Source organism: Papio anubis, chromosome 11 (genome assembly GCF_008728515.1).
Source record: "Papio anubis isolate 15944 chromosome 11, Panubis1.0, whole genome shotgun sequence".
NCBI lineage: Eukaryota > Metazoa > Chordata > Mammalia > Primates > Cercopithecidae > Papio > Papio anubis.
In genome coordinates this window covers 114124825-114139628 of record NC_044986.1, presented here as the reverse complement: position 1 = coordinate 114139628, position 14804 = coordinate 114124825, and the positions used below count along the sequence as shown (strand labels likewise).

At 40.0% G+C, this 14804-nt stretch overlaps 1 protein-coding gene across 3 annotated transcripts in view; it reads right to left on the bottom strand.

Annotated features, from left to right (window-relative positions):
- Positions 1 to 14804, bottom strand: part of UPF2 (UPF2 regulator of nonsense mediated mRNA decay) — a 129833-nt gene that overhangs the window by 21475 nt on the left and 93554 nt on the right. For all 3 annotated transcript variants that reach the window (XM_021943037.1, XM_021943036.2, XM_009213971.2), the window contains exons 16-19: positions 14417 to 14556; positions 8262 to 8366; positions 7866 to 7964; positions 1796 to 1963 (exon numbers count right to left, since the gene is read on the bottom strand). In XM_021943037.1, the coding sequence (XP_021798729.1) occupies positions 1796 to 1963; positions 7866 to 7964; positions 8262 to 8366; positions 14417 to 14556 (512 nt within the window). The remainder of the gene's footprint in view (positions 1 to 1795; positions 1964 to 7865; positions 7965 to 8261; positions 8367 to 14416; positions 14557 to 14804) is intronic.

Here is a 14804-nt window from a genome sequence, read left to right as displayed (position 1 = left end):
TCTCGGGTGTAAAACCCGATTGCATGTTCTGTTTACTGAGAGAGGAGAAAACCACCTCAGGGCGAAAGGTGGGACTTGCTAGTGCAATGCCGCTCTTTATGCACTAAAAAGGTTTATGGAGATGTTTACATATGCATATCAAGGCACAGCACTTTTCCTTAAACTTATTCATGTCACAGAGATCTTTATTCATATGTCTTACTGCTGACCTCCCTACGATGATCCTCTTATCCTGCTACGTCCCTAAGATGGTAAAGATAATTATCAATAAATACTAAGGGAACTGAGACCAGTGCCAGCGTGGATCCTCTGCATGCTGAGCGCTGGTCCCCTGGGCCCACTTTTCTTTCTCTATACTTTGTCTCTGTGTCTCATTTCTTTTCTCAAGTCTCTCGTTCCACCTAACGAGAAACGCCCACAGGTGTGGAGGGGCAGGCCACCCCTTCAGTAGCCATTCCCCCAACGTGACTTGGTGTATTTCTCATATGCCTCCCAACACCAGAATGAAAGCTTGCACGAGAGGAGGGACTCTGGCTAACTGCTGCTATGTTCTGCACACAGAAGTGCCTGATGTGTAGCAGGTAAATAATAAATATTTGTTAAACGACTGTGTAGATGAATGTGGGAGTCAGGTATTGGACTTGTCTAAGATAACTGTGGCAGCTACCATATACAACAAAATGTAACATTCTATTAATTCTAAGAGGCACCATTATTTTATTTATCCCTAAAGCAGAAATAAATGCTGTCAATTATCACAGGATTCCATGAACTCTAAGAAGCAACTTGATCTCAGAAATGTTAAAATGTAAAAAAAGTTTACAGAATTGATCTATATACACCTAAAGGTATATTTGAGAGCTGGCCTATATTCTCTTCATACCATGTTTCACTATCTACAAATAGGTGCATTTGTCTCTCTCACTCTCTCAGTAGGAGGTAAGTTCCACGAGGGCAGGCACATTGGTCTGTGTATCACTGTAGCCTCAGGACCTGAATAGAATAGTACCTGGCACATAGTAGATGCTCAATAAGTATACGACAAATCAACAATGAGTCCCTAGAGTAACAGCTTGGTAGAGGGGGAAAAGGTTTTGAGGGACAATCTTGTATGAAGGGGGAAAGAGCAAACAACAAAAATGGAGAGGGATATAGAGAAGGGTTGGTGTGATTTTCAAGTGACGGCAGCCAAGCCTCTTCCGGAGCTGCATCAGTCGCCATCCTCCTTTCCTTCCCTGCCCGGGGCTTGCTTGTGGACGTTTGTGCTAGATATCAAGGTAGTTACATATTCTAACAAATATATATGATTTAAAATACATAAGGGGCCAGGCGCAGTGGCTCACGCCTGTAATCCAAGCACTTTGGGAGGCCGAGGTGGGCGGATCACCTGAGGTCAGGAGTTCGAGACCAGACTGGCCAACATGGTGAAACCCCGTCTTTACTAAAAATACAAAAATGAGCCAGGCGTCATGGTGGATGCCTGTAATCCCACCTACTCCGGAGGCTGAGGCAGAAGAATCGTTTGAACCTGGGAGGTGGAGGCTGCAGTGAGCCAAGATTCTGCCACTGCACTCCAGCCTAGGTGACAAAGCGAGACTCTGTCTCAAACAAACAAGCAAATAAACAAAAGACAAACCATATAAGGGATGAAATTATTCTACCACTGAACGCTTTAAAACTGTGCAAACCTTATCCCCTTGTAGGTCAAAGATAAGTTAAAACCAATAAAACAAAGTTGCTCCTTAAACGGGATAACTCACAATCAGCTATAATTACAGGCCCGGCAGTTTCTTACCTGCTGTTTATTGCCTTTTCTTGTTAACATGACAAACGGCATTGTGTCTGCAGACTCGGCCTCTCCTTCCCCACCTCCCAGTGGGGGCCCTTTCCTCAGCTGGCTTTTGAGATGCAAAGGAATGGCAACATCTAGTTGGTGCACTTTAACAGATTCACCACTTCGTTGCTAAAAGAAATTAAAAAGGACATAATAAACACTCCAAGATATATATGGATGTATGTCAATATAAATTGCAAACTCATTCAATGCTGTATTTCTTAAAACACAACAATCATAAGAACTGTAACAGTCAACAATCACAACCACCATAATACTCTTTCTGAACCGTGGATAAATCTAGGGAGTATTTCTCCCTCCACCTAACACCTCTGCCTACGACATGGAAGGAACTATGGGACTTGGCTGCTGTTGACTGCCAGCCCTCTCCCAAGCACTTGTGCGCTGCGTTCACAAATACCCCGCCCCCCTGCCCCGGCTCCTTAAATACACCACACCCTTCTATGCATCCTCCTAGACCACATCTTCCTTCATAATCTCAGGCAGCATGGGCTCATCACTGCATCCCTTTCTCCAGGGCTCCCCAGCAGGGCGTTACCCACAGCAGGCACTCAGGGAGTACTGAAGAATGAATGGAATCTATGACCATTCGGATTAATTCCTTGGTTGGCAATATCAATTATTTTTAACATTTACAATGAACTTTCCAACCAATTAATTAAATGAACCTTCACTGAAGACTTGCCATATGTTACAGGCTTGGAGATAGTAATGTTAAAAATACTTAGCCACTACCCTCCAAGAGCTCAATAAGCTTGTTAAGACAGATGCAGAAACAATTATGATGATACATCATAGGTGTATAACACCTGTGGAGGAGATTAAGTGACTACCTGTACCTGGCTGGCAGTGGTTGCGTGCCTTTCACGAAAGGCTGAATAGAAATGGCACATTTGAGAATGTTAAAGACTTCATCGACTTCTTCCAAGCAAATGGTAAAAGAGCAGTTTGGGGGATGTGGAGGGAATCCAGGCAGGGGAAGAACAGGTGCAAAGCAAGGACATGAACCAGCATGGTGCACTTAGGGAACTGCAAACACAGGACTGATGAATGAGCAGCAAAGAGGGAAGAGCTGAATATTCCATGAAGCTAGGCAGGTCATGCTGAAAGGCCCTCAATGTCTTGGAAACTGCTCTACCACCATTTAAATAGTCTTCTGATACAGGCCCCATATATTCAAGAGACTTGCAAATCAAGTAAAATCCTGTTTTATTGTTTTTTAAGCTCCAGCTTATTATAATCTGCTTGAAGTCTTCCCAGGTTTATAAGATTTATAAAGACTTTTTTCTTAAAATTCAAAAGGATCACAATAGACAAATCTTGATTTTTCTCCCTGATTATAACATTAACATATTCTCTTCATAAAATATTTAAATACAAAAATGCATTGGTAAGTATGTCCATACTAACTCCTCCAGCTACTTCCCTCTGCCCCAACCCCAAGATGCAACAACTATTAACAATGGAGTATGTTCTCTCAGATTTTTTCTTGCATATACGAACAATATATACATATAAACACAAGCAACCACTATGCATACTCTTGTATACTCAACATACGTATTTTTTCTTCTGTTTAATCCTATATCTTGGTTATCTTTTTCTTTGAGTATATACAGAGCGAATTACGTCGATATGCCCTTATTATTTAATTGATTATTGACAGACAACCAAGACTTTTTTTTTTAATGCTCCTTCCCACACATGGAAGGACTTTCTTTCCTATCACAATGTGATATCTTTGTATATTTAGCTTTATAAAGAGAACAAGTAGGGGTAAATTTTTAGATCAACTGGCAAGCCCATTCGACAGGTTTACTGAATTTCCCTCTAAAAAAGCTGGACTGACAGACATTTACAAATACGTTTACTCAAACAAAACCACACTGGGTATTATCACTTAGTAAATCTCAGTATCTGATGGTCTGATAAGTGAAAAGGCTCATCTGAATTTGCACACTATTTTATTACTCATGAGCTTTGGCATGATTTTGCCATTACCTTTCATACAATTAAAAAAAAAAAAACTAGATCATTTATCATTTCTCAATGGTTTGCTATAGAAGTATTAGGCCTTTGTGTAGACTATAAACGTTTTCCTCCTGTCATTTCTTCAAGTTTCTCATAGCATCCTGTGCTAGAAGGCAACACAGTAAAATAGTTGAGAACAGACTCTCACACCTCTTAGCCATGTGGCCATAAGCAAGTTTCTTTTTTTTTTTTTTTTTTTGAGACGGAGTCTCACTCTGTCCCCCAGGCAGAGATTGCGCAGTGGAACAATCTTGGGCTTACTGCAACCTCCACCTCACGGGTTCAAGTGATTCTCCTGCCTCAGCCTCCCAAGCAGCTGGGACTACAGGCATCCGCCACCACGCCCAGCTAATTTTTTGTACTTTTAGTGGAGACAGGGTTTCATCATGTTAGTCATGATGGTCTCGATCTCCTGACCGCGTGATCCACCCATCTTAGCCTCCCAAAGTGCTGGGATTACAGGCGTGAGCCACCGTGCCTGGCCAGCAAGCTTCTTGTCTTTCCAAGCCTCTGTTTCTTTAGCTAAAGCAAAAGAATACTAACAGTATCTGACAGCACTGTGCAAAGAATAGATGTAAAGCACTTGATGCAGGGCCCAACAGTCTTCAAAATTATGGGAGTGTTTGATAGATTTGCAATTAATTCTGGTGTGGAAATAAAATGGAAAGTCAGCTTTATTTCTGTTTATTGTCTGTTTTCCCTTAACTGATTTGCAATGTTATCTTCATCATATTATTCAACGGTCATGTTTTGGGTCGATTTTGTATTCTCCTCCGTTTCATTAATCTGTTCCTGTATCAAACTATTATTGTCAGTTTAAAACGTTTTATCTTTTTTTTTTTTTTTGAGATGAAGTCTCGCTCTTGTCCCCAATGGTGCGATCCCGGCTCACTGCAACCTCTGCCTCCCAGGTTCGAGTGATTCTCCTCCTCAGCCTCCCGAGCAGCTGGGATTACAGGTGCCCACCACCGAGCCCAGCTAATTTTTTTTTGTATTTTTAGTAGAGACAGGGTTTTACCATGTTGGTCAGGCTGGTCTTGAACTCCTGACCTCCTCTGATCCGCCCGCCTCGGCCTCTCAAAGTGCTGGGATTACAGGTGTGAGCCACCGCACCCGGCCATATTTTCATATCTTGTAGAGCATTTCACTCATTTCCCAAAAATCTGTTAGCATTCTCTATTTTGCTTATTCTTACAGATGTTTTAAGAAATAATTTTAAATTTATTCTGCATTGATCTCCCTGCTCTTCTCTTTCCCCTGCAAAACCAAAACATCTTCCTGGTGTGATATAATTAGGATTACACTAAGTTTAAGGGCTTGATTTATGGAAAACTAGTATCTCTAGGATACTGCATCTTCCTGTGACAATTTTATCAAAACAAAGAGATACTGTACAGTTGTTCAGTATTTTGATATTGCTTAAAAACTAGGGCCTAGTATAGGATTAAGTTTTTCTCCAGCACAAAAAGCACATCTCCTGCAAAAATGTGAATCCAAACTTCCCTCCTTGATTATATCTTCCCATCCTTCCAGCTTGCTTCTTCAAGAACTGTCAATAAGCAAAAATTATTGGACCATATCAAAAACTTCTATTCCTTTGACTTCATCAGCTTTTCTACCTTATTTCTAAATGTTAGGGTTCTTCAGGGCTCAATTCTGACCCTGCTTCTCTTCTATCTCCACACTTTACACCGGGGATGAATCATTTGTTCCAATGCTTTAAATATACTCTACCAATCACATTTCTGTTTTCACTCCACATATCCCTCTGATCTCCATACATTTCCATTTTGACACCTTAAGGCTTCTCAAGTGTAACATGGGCAAAGGGAAACTTCTGCTCATTGGTCCCTTGTTTCCTGTCCCAGAGATTAGCCAGTGGCCCAATCTGGAAAACCAGCTATCATCTTTGATGCCTCACCCCCTACACACCCATATCTTTTGCAGCAACAAATAAGCCAGGTCATTCTACCCCTGAATAGCTGAAATCCAGACTTCTCTCCGTGTGTCTTGCCATATGCTAGACAGCTGACCATCATCTCTCACCTGACTCACTACAACAGCCTTCTGTCCAGGCTCCCTGAATTTAGTCTTGCCCTGTTGGGTACCTCTACCCTCCCACATAGGATTGTGCCCCGCCCTCTATTAGTGTTGGCCTTCTTTTAGTTCTTTAAACACAGGTTCTTTTCTCCCTCAAGACTTTTGACACATTGTTCCCATCTTCCCTTAAATTTTCACCTGGATGGATGGCTCCACTTTACTTGCCCTGTTTGAAATTCATGACCTCAGAGACGTCTTCCCCATTATCCTATCTAGGAATGCCCTTCCCTCAATCTCTACCAAAGCATTCTGCTCTTAGCATTCATCACAATTTGAAATGATGTATTTGTTTAGTTGTTAAATATCTACCTTCTGTTAGAACAGGAACCACGTCAGTTGCATTTACCACTTTATACTTAGCCTGATGCACACTGTTAGGCACACAGTAGGTACCCAATAAACATATCTGCTAAAGAAATGAGTGGCTGAGTAAATGGCTACTGATTCATATAAGATGGGAAGTTTCTCAGAGAAGTAAACCATTCTCTCCTCCAAGGGATTATAATGATTATGTTTTATTGGATTGCTTGGGCTCCTAAATAAAATAAATGTAAGATTTATTTCATAAATTAGGAGCTTTCTGGATATATGAACACATGTTATTTTAATATTTAAAGAAAGAAGATCACCTAAGACACCTATAACACTAATTTGTACTTGATCATACCTTTGGCTGTAGCAGCATCAAGGAAAGTAAAATCCAATATTTCAACTCTAAAGGACTGCTCCATGAGCATATAAAGATTCCATAATATCTTCTACCTTTAAAAAAAAAAACCCTGTCTTTTAACTCTATGACCTTCTCTAGCTACCTCCCCGTTTCTCTTCCCTTTCTGGCAAAACTCCTCAAGACTTATCTATATCCAGTATCTTCACTCCCTCCCTTCCCATTCTCCACCAAACCCACCCCAACGGGGCCTGCATCCTGCCATTCAAACAAACAAACCCACTCGTCAAGTCACCAAAGGGTTAACATCAAGTACATATAGGGCTGAAGTAAGCAGTCTAAGATTTTACCTCTAACTCTAGAAAAATATAGTTACTTGAAATTACTGTGGCATTCAAAAAACTGCTAGATGGTGTTTTTTAGAAAATCCAGTTTATTAATGTTATGAATACATTAAACAACTAGTATTTCTTTAAACATTAAATAACAAACATTTTTCCATTAACATAGAAGCTATTCAACTAATAAATGTAAGAATTTACTAAATTAAATGACCCCAAATGTCTATCTTATGCACAGTTTGGCTTCCAAACAAACCGCAAGAAAGAAGTCTTAGAAATATGAGTTAATAGGCCGGGCACGGTGGTTCACGCGGTAATCCCGGCACTTTGGGAGGCTGAGGCAGGCGGATTACCTGAGAGGTCTGGAGGTCGAGACCAGCCTGGCCAACATGGTAAAACCCCGTCTCTACTAAAATACAAAACTTAGCCCAGGGTGGTGGCACATGCCTGTAATCCCACCTACTAGGGGAGGCTGAGGCACAAGAATTGTTTGAACCCAGGAGGTGGAGATTGCAGTGAGCTGAGATCGTGCCATTGCACTCCAGCCTGGGCACTCCAGCAACAGAGTGAGACTCCGTCTCAAGAAAAAAAAAGAAATACTATTTAAGAAATAAAAGCAAAGATTGGCATAATGAAATTATTCTGTTCCAAATCTTGTGTGTGTTGCATTTTCACCGACTCTACCTCATGCAAATCAGGATGTGGGATGCAAGAAGGACAAGCAGCTACCTGCAAGCTGTCTACACATGATCTAGCAAAAGCTGCTGCAGAAGAGACACTTAGATAGGAGAGGCCTTCACATGAACCAGAATATAATGGGCTGCAATGTTTTGTATTGAGAAGAGTCTTTGGAACAAACGACATTTAATACCTGTAGATTTTCTAGCATCATTTTATCCAGAGCTTGAATGAAGTCCTCATCTTCTACACAAGGTACATGCTTAAGTCCACCGCCTTTAATCATTACCTCCTTATTAAAACAAAACAACAAAATCAGACCAGAAATTTTAACTGTAATGTTTTCTAGGGCAAAGCCTTTTAGTATTGATAACTTGCTCAACATAACTCAAGGAGTAAAGTGAGTAAAATATCTAACATTATTCAATGTTAAAAGAATTTAAAGAAAATGGTTAGGAAAACAAATTGAAAATGAATTTCTAAACAAACATTTTTCATAATCAAAAGAAACAAAAGTTTAGTGACTAAAATTTGAATACTATAAAAATGTTGCACAATTTCAAAAAGTAAACTTTTCAGCCATACATACAGTATTCTCTTCATCGGTTTCATTTTCCTTATTGGAATCTGTAAGGTAATCTGTATTCTCTTCCTCCTCTTCTTCTCCCTCATCATCATCATTATCAGAACCCTCCTGAAATTATTGAATATTAGAAGATTAAAGCACTTTGAGAAGTTAATCATATTTTACATGCCTTAAAAAGATTTCAAAACTTCTGTATAATTGTTTACTATTCTCAACTTTTAGCTCTTTATGTAGTTGGCTTCCAGTGGGAGGGCAAAGTCAGCTAGTAACATTTAAGACAAATTGGTAGTTGAAAACCCATCTTACTGCCTTCAACTGATCTAACAATACAGAGATCTACTGTAGAAGCTCTTCCTTGAATTCCACAATGAAGAAGTTTCCTGAGCCTTTTGTGTTCTCCTCCTCCTGAAACTAATCTGGAGACTAATCTGAATGTCTCACAGTAGTTCTTTAATACCCATCTAACTGCAACGGAAACCAACAAAAGTTCAAATATAACAGCATTATGAACTGAAAGCAATGATACAGCAATACCTTTCATAAAGCACTTCGGTTTGGAAGGTATTCTCATACACTTCATTTTGTTTGCTCTACCCAAGTCTGAGGATGCAAGGACAAACTTTACTGTTCCTATTTTACATGTGAAAAAACTGAGACTCAGGAAAGTTAAGTGACTTGCCCAAGGGCACACTGCTATTAAGCAGAAGACCTGGCCGTTCAGCTCCCCTAACTGGTGGTTTTCAAAGACTACTTCACCCCATTATCACAGTCAGTCCCTGCCTCCATCCACTTCGATCAGCTGAAATTTCTGGTCAAACAGAAGACGGGGCAGAGTTCCGATAGATTTTCAAAGGGCACAAAGCACAGAGTGGAGCTTTGTTTGCCCCTCCACCCCAGTATCACAAGTCACCCCCAACATGGTTCCTTAAGAGTTAAAAAAAAAAAAAAAAAACCCACTAAACCCAGCTGCTTCTCACTGTGCAAAGATGGCTGAGAAATAATTTCTGAAACAAATGACTTAAATGTGTTATCTTTAGTGTATGGAGCAATTAATTCCAAAACCATAACAGTGTATAGACAGCTGAAGATTTTGAGTTCCTAAAATGAAAACGTTTCAAAAATGGATACCAATGGCCGGCGCCATGGTATAATCCCAACACTTTGGAAGACCGAGGTCAGGGGATCACTTGTCAGGAGTTCAAGACCAGCCTGGCCAACATAGCAAAACCTCGTCTCTACTAAAAATACAAAAATTGGCCAGACACGGTGGCAGGCACCTGTAATCCCAGCTACTCAGGAGTCTGAAGCAAGAGAATCACTGGAACCTGGAAGGCAGAGATTGCAGTGAGCCAACGTTGCACCACTGCACTCCAGCCTGGTCGACAGAGCTACACTCCATCCCCCACTCAAAAAGAAAATGTACATCAATACATTACCTTTTCCCCCCCAAATGCATTAATGTTTTCTGAATTAATTTTATAATTCAAAATTAAATTTGCAATAGAGGTGCTCTTAAATTTGCTCTTGAAAAAATGAATCCTTTCTTAACACTTAAAAGACACTTCCCATTCAAAAACTAAGCTAAAATACATTAACTTTTTCCCTCTCTCCATCCTTTATGCTTCATATTATTCAGGGAATGGAGCATGCATTAATTTTTCAAATTAAGATTTTGAACAAGAATTTCATTTGTCCTAATCCCACTGTACACTGATACAACAATGGGTGGAATTAAGAAGTGCTCGCCAATGAACCACAAAACCTAAGCAGGCTAGGGAAAGCAAGAGGAACAGCGCAGCAAAAGGCGAACTGCCTGAGTTCAAATACCGGCTCTGCCACCACCTGCTCTATGATCTTGGGAAAATTATTCAACCTATCTGTGCCTTCGTTTCCCACCTATTGCAAGGGTAGTATGAGAAATGGTAATACAAAGACAGCGCTTAGGGCAGTAACCATGAATAACAATTGCTCAGTAAATAACTATTATTGCTATTATAAGAATGAATCTTGTACTTTCTGTTGATAAATTACACAATGCTAGAGAATACTGGAGTTGTCACAGAAGAACATTTAATTGAAACAGTTATCTTTAACTTAGATAGCTGATGTTTAAGAGAAAATGTTCTGGTTGTCAGGTGCTAAGAGTCACCCCCACTCTTCAAAAGGTCAAATAGAACCTTGAACAGCTGAGGACCAAGATAAAAATAGAACACAGAATTTGTTTTGAAGAGCTGAATTATAACCCTTCTGTCTCAAAGTAAATAACTGTAGAATATCCATTGCTCTTATCACTTCATAATCAATGCATCTTCTTTCTTTAATTAATTTCTCCTCCTTATGTTTGGAGGGCGGTCACGGGAAACTGGTCTTGAGGTGAAAGAAGTGAACTATTCCAACCTCATTTCTCACAAAGTGAACCACAGTCCCAGTTCACTTCCACACACAAGCACATGGAACCTCCCTCCGCACGTTTTGTTTGTATTTTTACGCAGCAAACACCCATGTATCCTGTGCACTATGCATTCTCCAACTGGAAAAGTAAGTAACGGTTACAAATGATATAACTATCAAAAGTATAAAGTTCATGTTTAAAAAGGAGAAAATGCATTTAGAGGAGGAAACATATCAGAACTCTTCAAATGAGAAATTAGTAAGAAAATGAGCGCTCCTTAATGTCATATTTACCAAGGATGCTGGATTTATTAGATACTGCTCATGTAATTAGTACAGTAGCCAAATCCAAGACAACCATAAGATTAGTCTGAAAATATGAAATGGAAATACCTTCTCATTTCCCTTTGCTGTTATAAAATACTTAATAAGTCAACTTGAATTCTATTACTGAATGTTTCTATTACAACCTCATTTTGAAAACAAAGCAATGTAATGCCCATCTAGTACACTGAAGCCAATTAAAGAAACATATTCCAGTTCTAAATTTTTACTAACTTATTTATATCTAAGGAAGTTCTAAAGTTGTAAAGAAAAAGTGGTAGCAAATAACATAAATACTTAATGGTGCATTTCCACTGCCTATAAATACTAGCCAATTAGGAAAACCGTACGTTATTGCCTATCTTTTCACAACCAATCCTTTTTAACTAACAGCAAAGCCATTTGTTATGCAGTTAAAGCATTCCAAATATCCAATAAGTTACAAAGCTTTAGGGCTGAAGGAAACACAGCCTTATGGATTTTTACATCTGACCGCAGAAACCTTTAATCACCTTAAATTATGAGTCCTTTCTCTTTAATTCTAAATAAAGCTTTTTAAAAATCCAGTTTGCAAATCTATCTTATGAATGTTATAAACAATTAACATTCCTTTAAATATTAAACCCACATTCTCAAAATATTTACATCCCATTTACTCAAATAAAAACTTTAAAACTGAAATTAAACTTCCCCAAAACACTTAAGTATTGACTGCAAATTTAAACTTTTTTCAATATTTAATTAAAATAATACTTCCAGTGAAAAACTGCTAATTTCATGACTTACATTTTAATTTCATCAGTATTCTATTCGTATCTTACTAATTCTTTTTTTTTTTTTTTTTTTTTGAGACGGAGTCTTGCTCTGTGGCCCAGGCTGGAGTGCAGTGGCCGGATCTCAGCTCACTGCAAGCTCCACCTCCTGGGTCTACGCCATTCTCCTGCCTCAGCCTCCCGAGTAGCTGGGACTACAGGCGCCCGCCACCTCGCCCGGCTAGTTTTTTGTATTTTTTTGGTAGAGACGGGGTTTCACCGTGTTAGCCAGGCTGGTCTTGATCTCCTGACCTCGTGATCTGCCCGTCTCGGCCTCCCAAAGTGCTGGGATTACAGGCTTGAGCCACCGCGCCTGGCCACAGAATTCTTTTTTTTTTTTTTTTTGAGACAGAGTCTTACTCTGTCACCTGGCTAGAGTGCAGTGGCATGATCTTGGCTCACTGCAGTCTCTGCCTCCTGGGTTCAAGTCATTCTTCTGTCTCAGCCTCCCGAGTAGCTGGGATTACAGGTGCTTGCCACCACGCCTGGCTAACTTTTGTATTTTTAGTAGAGACGGGGTTTCGCCATGTTGACCAGGCTGGTCTCGAACTCCTGACTAATTCTAACTTTTTAAACTCTCATTTTTTTCTTCTATACCCCTAACCCATTCCCCAATCTACGAGATTATAAAGCAAATCCCAGACATCCTTTTATTTTGTTCGACTTTTTTTTTTTTTTATAATTTAAAGAAACAGGGTCTCACTATGTTGCCCAGGCTGGACATGAATTCCTGGGCTCGAGCAATCCTCCTACCTCAGCCACCTGAGTAACTGGGACTACAGATGTGCACAGCTTCATGGAACTTTTAAACGTAAGTGAGTTTGGAAGAAAAAACTGAAGAATCATGGGTCGAACATGGTGGCTCACGCCTGTAATCCAAGCGTTTTGGAAGGCCAAGGTGGGGGGATCACTTGAGGCCAGGAGTTCGAGACCAACTTGGCCAACATGGTGAAACCCCGTCTCTACTAAAAACACAAAAATTAGCTGGGCTTGGTGTCACACACCTAAAATCCTAGCTACTTGGGAAGCTGATGCACAAGAATTGCTCGAACCCAGGAGGTGGAGACTATGGTGAGCAAAGATCATGCCACTGCACTCCAGCCTGGGTGACAGTGAAGACTGTATCAAACATCGACAAAACCGAAAGAATTAAAACTGCTAGTTTTAATCATACAGAAATGACATTTTGCTAAGTCAGAAACAGTACAAGAGCAATTTCATATGGTTTAGCTTAATAGAGTCATAGATACAAAAAGGGTGTATCAATTACTATGGTGTATGTTGAATTTCGGATTTCATATAACCATGAGATCTGGGAAAAATAAAGCAAAGCTCATTAATATCTAGCCAGTAATTTTGCTCTGAAGAGTATAAAATCCACTGACTTTTAAAAAGTCCATATTCAACAGCGAGATTACGATACACAAGAAGTGGGGTGCAGTGGCTCACACCTGTAATCCCAGTTCTTTGAAAGGCTGAGGGAGGAGGATTGCTTGAGCCCAGGAGTTCAAGACTAGCCTGGGCAATACAGCAAGATCCTCATCTCTACAAAAAAAATAAAAATAAAATAATAATAATAATTAGCTGGGCGTGGTAGCACGTCCATGCAATCTCAGCTACTCAGGAGGCTGAAGTGGGAGGATCGCTTGAGCCCAAGAGGTTGAGGCTGCAGTGAGCTATGATCACACCACTGCACTCCAGCCTTGGCAACAGAGAGAAACCCTGTCTCAAAAAAAAAACAAAAAAAAAAGACATGTGGAGATCAAACAATTTTTTTCTTTAAATTGCTTATTAAATAAAAATGCTATGATCAGTATTTTATTACTTTCTTTAAAAACTTTTAATGTGGGCGTGGTGGCTCACGCCTGTAAACCCAGCACTTTGGGAGGCTGAGGCGAGCGGATCACAAGGTCAGGAGATAGAGACCACGATGAAACCCCATCTCTACTAAAAATACAAAAAATTAGCCGGGCGCAGTGGCGGGCGCCTGTAGTCCCAGCTACTCAGGAGGCTGAGGCAGGAGAATGACGTGAACCCGGGAGGCAGAGCTTACAGTGAGTCAAGATCGTGCCACTGCACTTCCAGCCTAGGGGACAGAGCAAGACTCCATCTCAAAAAGAAAACTTTCAATTAAACAAGGGGTTTTATGATAGAAATATACTACTAGTTACATTTACTATCATAAAACTAAATAAGAGACCAGGTGCAGTGGCTCACGCCTGTAATCCCAGCACTTTGGGGGGCTGTGAGGGGCGGATCACTTGAAGTCAGGGGTTCAAGACCAGCCTGGCCAACATGGTGAAATCCCATCTCTACTAAAAATACAAAAATTAGCTGGGCGTGGTGGCAGGTACCTGTTATCTCAGCTACTCGGGAGGCTGACGCAGGAGAATGACTTGAACCCAAGAGGCAGAGGTCGCAGTGAGCCAAGATTGCGCCACAGGACTCCAATTTGGGCAACAGAGCAAGACTCTGTCTCAAAAAAAAAAAAAAAAAAAGAAAAAAGAAAAAACAAAAAACAAAAAACAACAACTAAGGAGGAAGTCTTATGTATTAAAAAAATTTTGGCTCGTATAATCAAAATACTCTTATACAAATGTACTCTATGTTGCTATATATAAAAGTCATCACCTCTTCTTCTGGCTCATTTACTTCACTTTCATTTCCAGATTGTTCTTCTGTTTCAGCTCCCCCTTCTTCTTCTTCTTCATCCTCTTCAAGATTTTCTCCTTCTGTCATAGAATCTTTTGAATCTTTGTCATTTACTAGGCCTTGAAATGAGAAGGTGGAAATGGAAAATACATTAAAAATAGATACAGGCCAGTTTTCTATACTATACCAATTCATGTAAAAGTATGCATTAATAATTCAACAGCCATTTTCTCAGAACAAACGTAAAAGAGTTAAAAACTGCGGTGAGAGACATTTTAAAAACTAAATGTGTAGGCCTACATTTCAACAAAGAAACACCACTAAAAAAAAGTGACAAAAAATAAGTGTATATGTGTGTATACTTTTC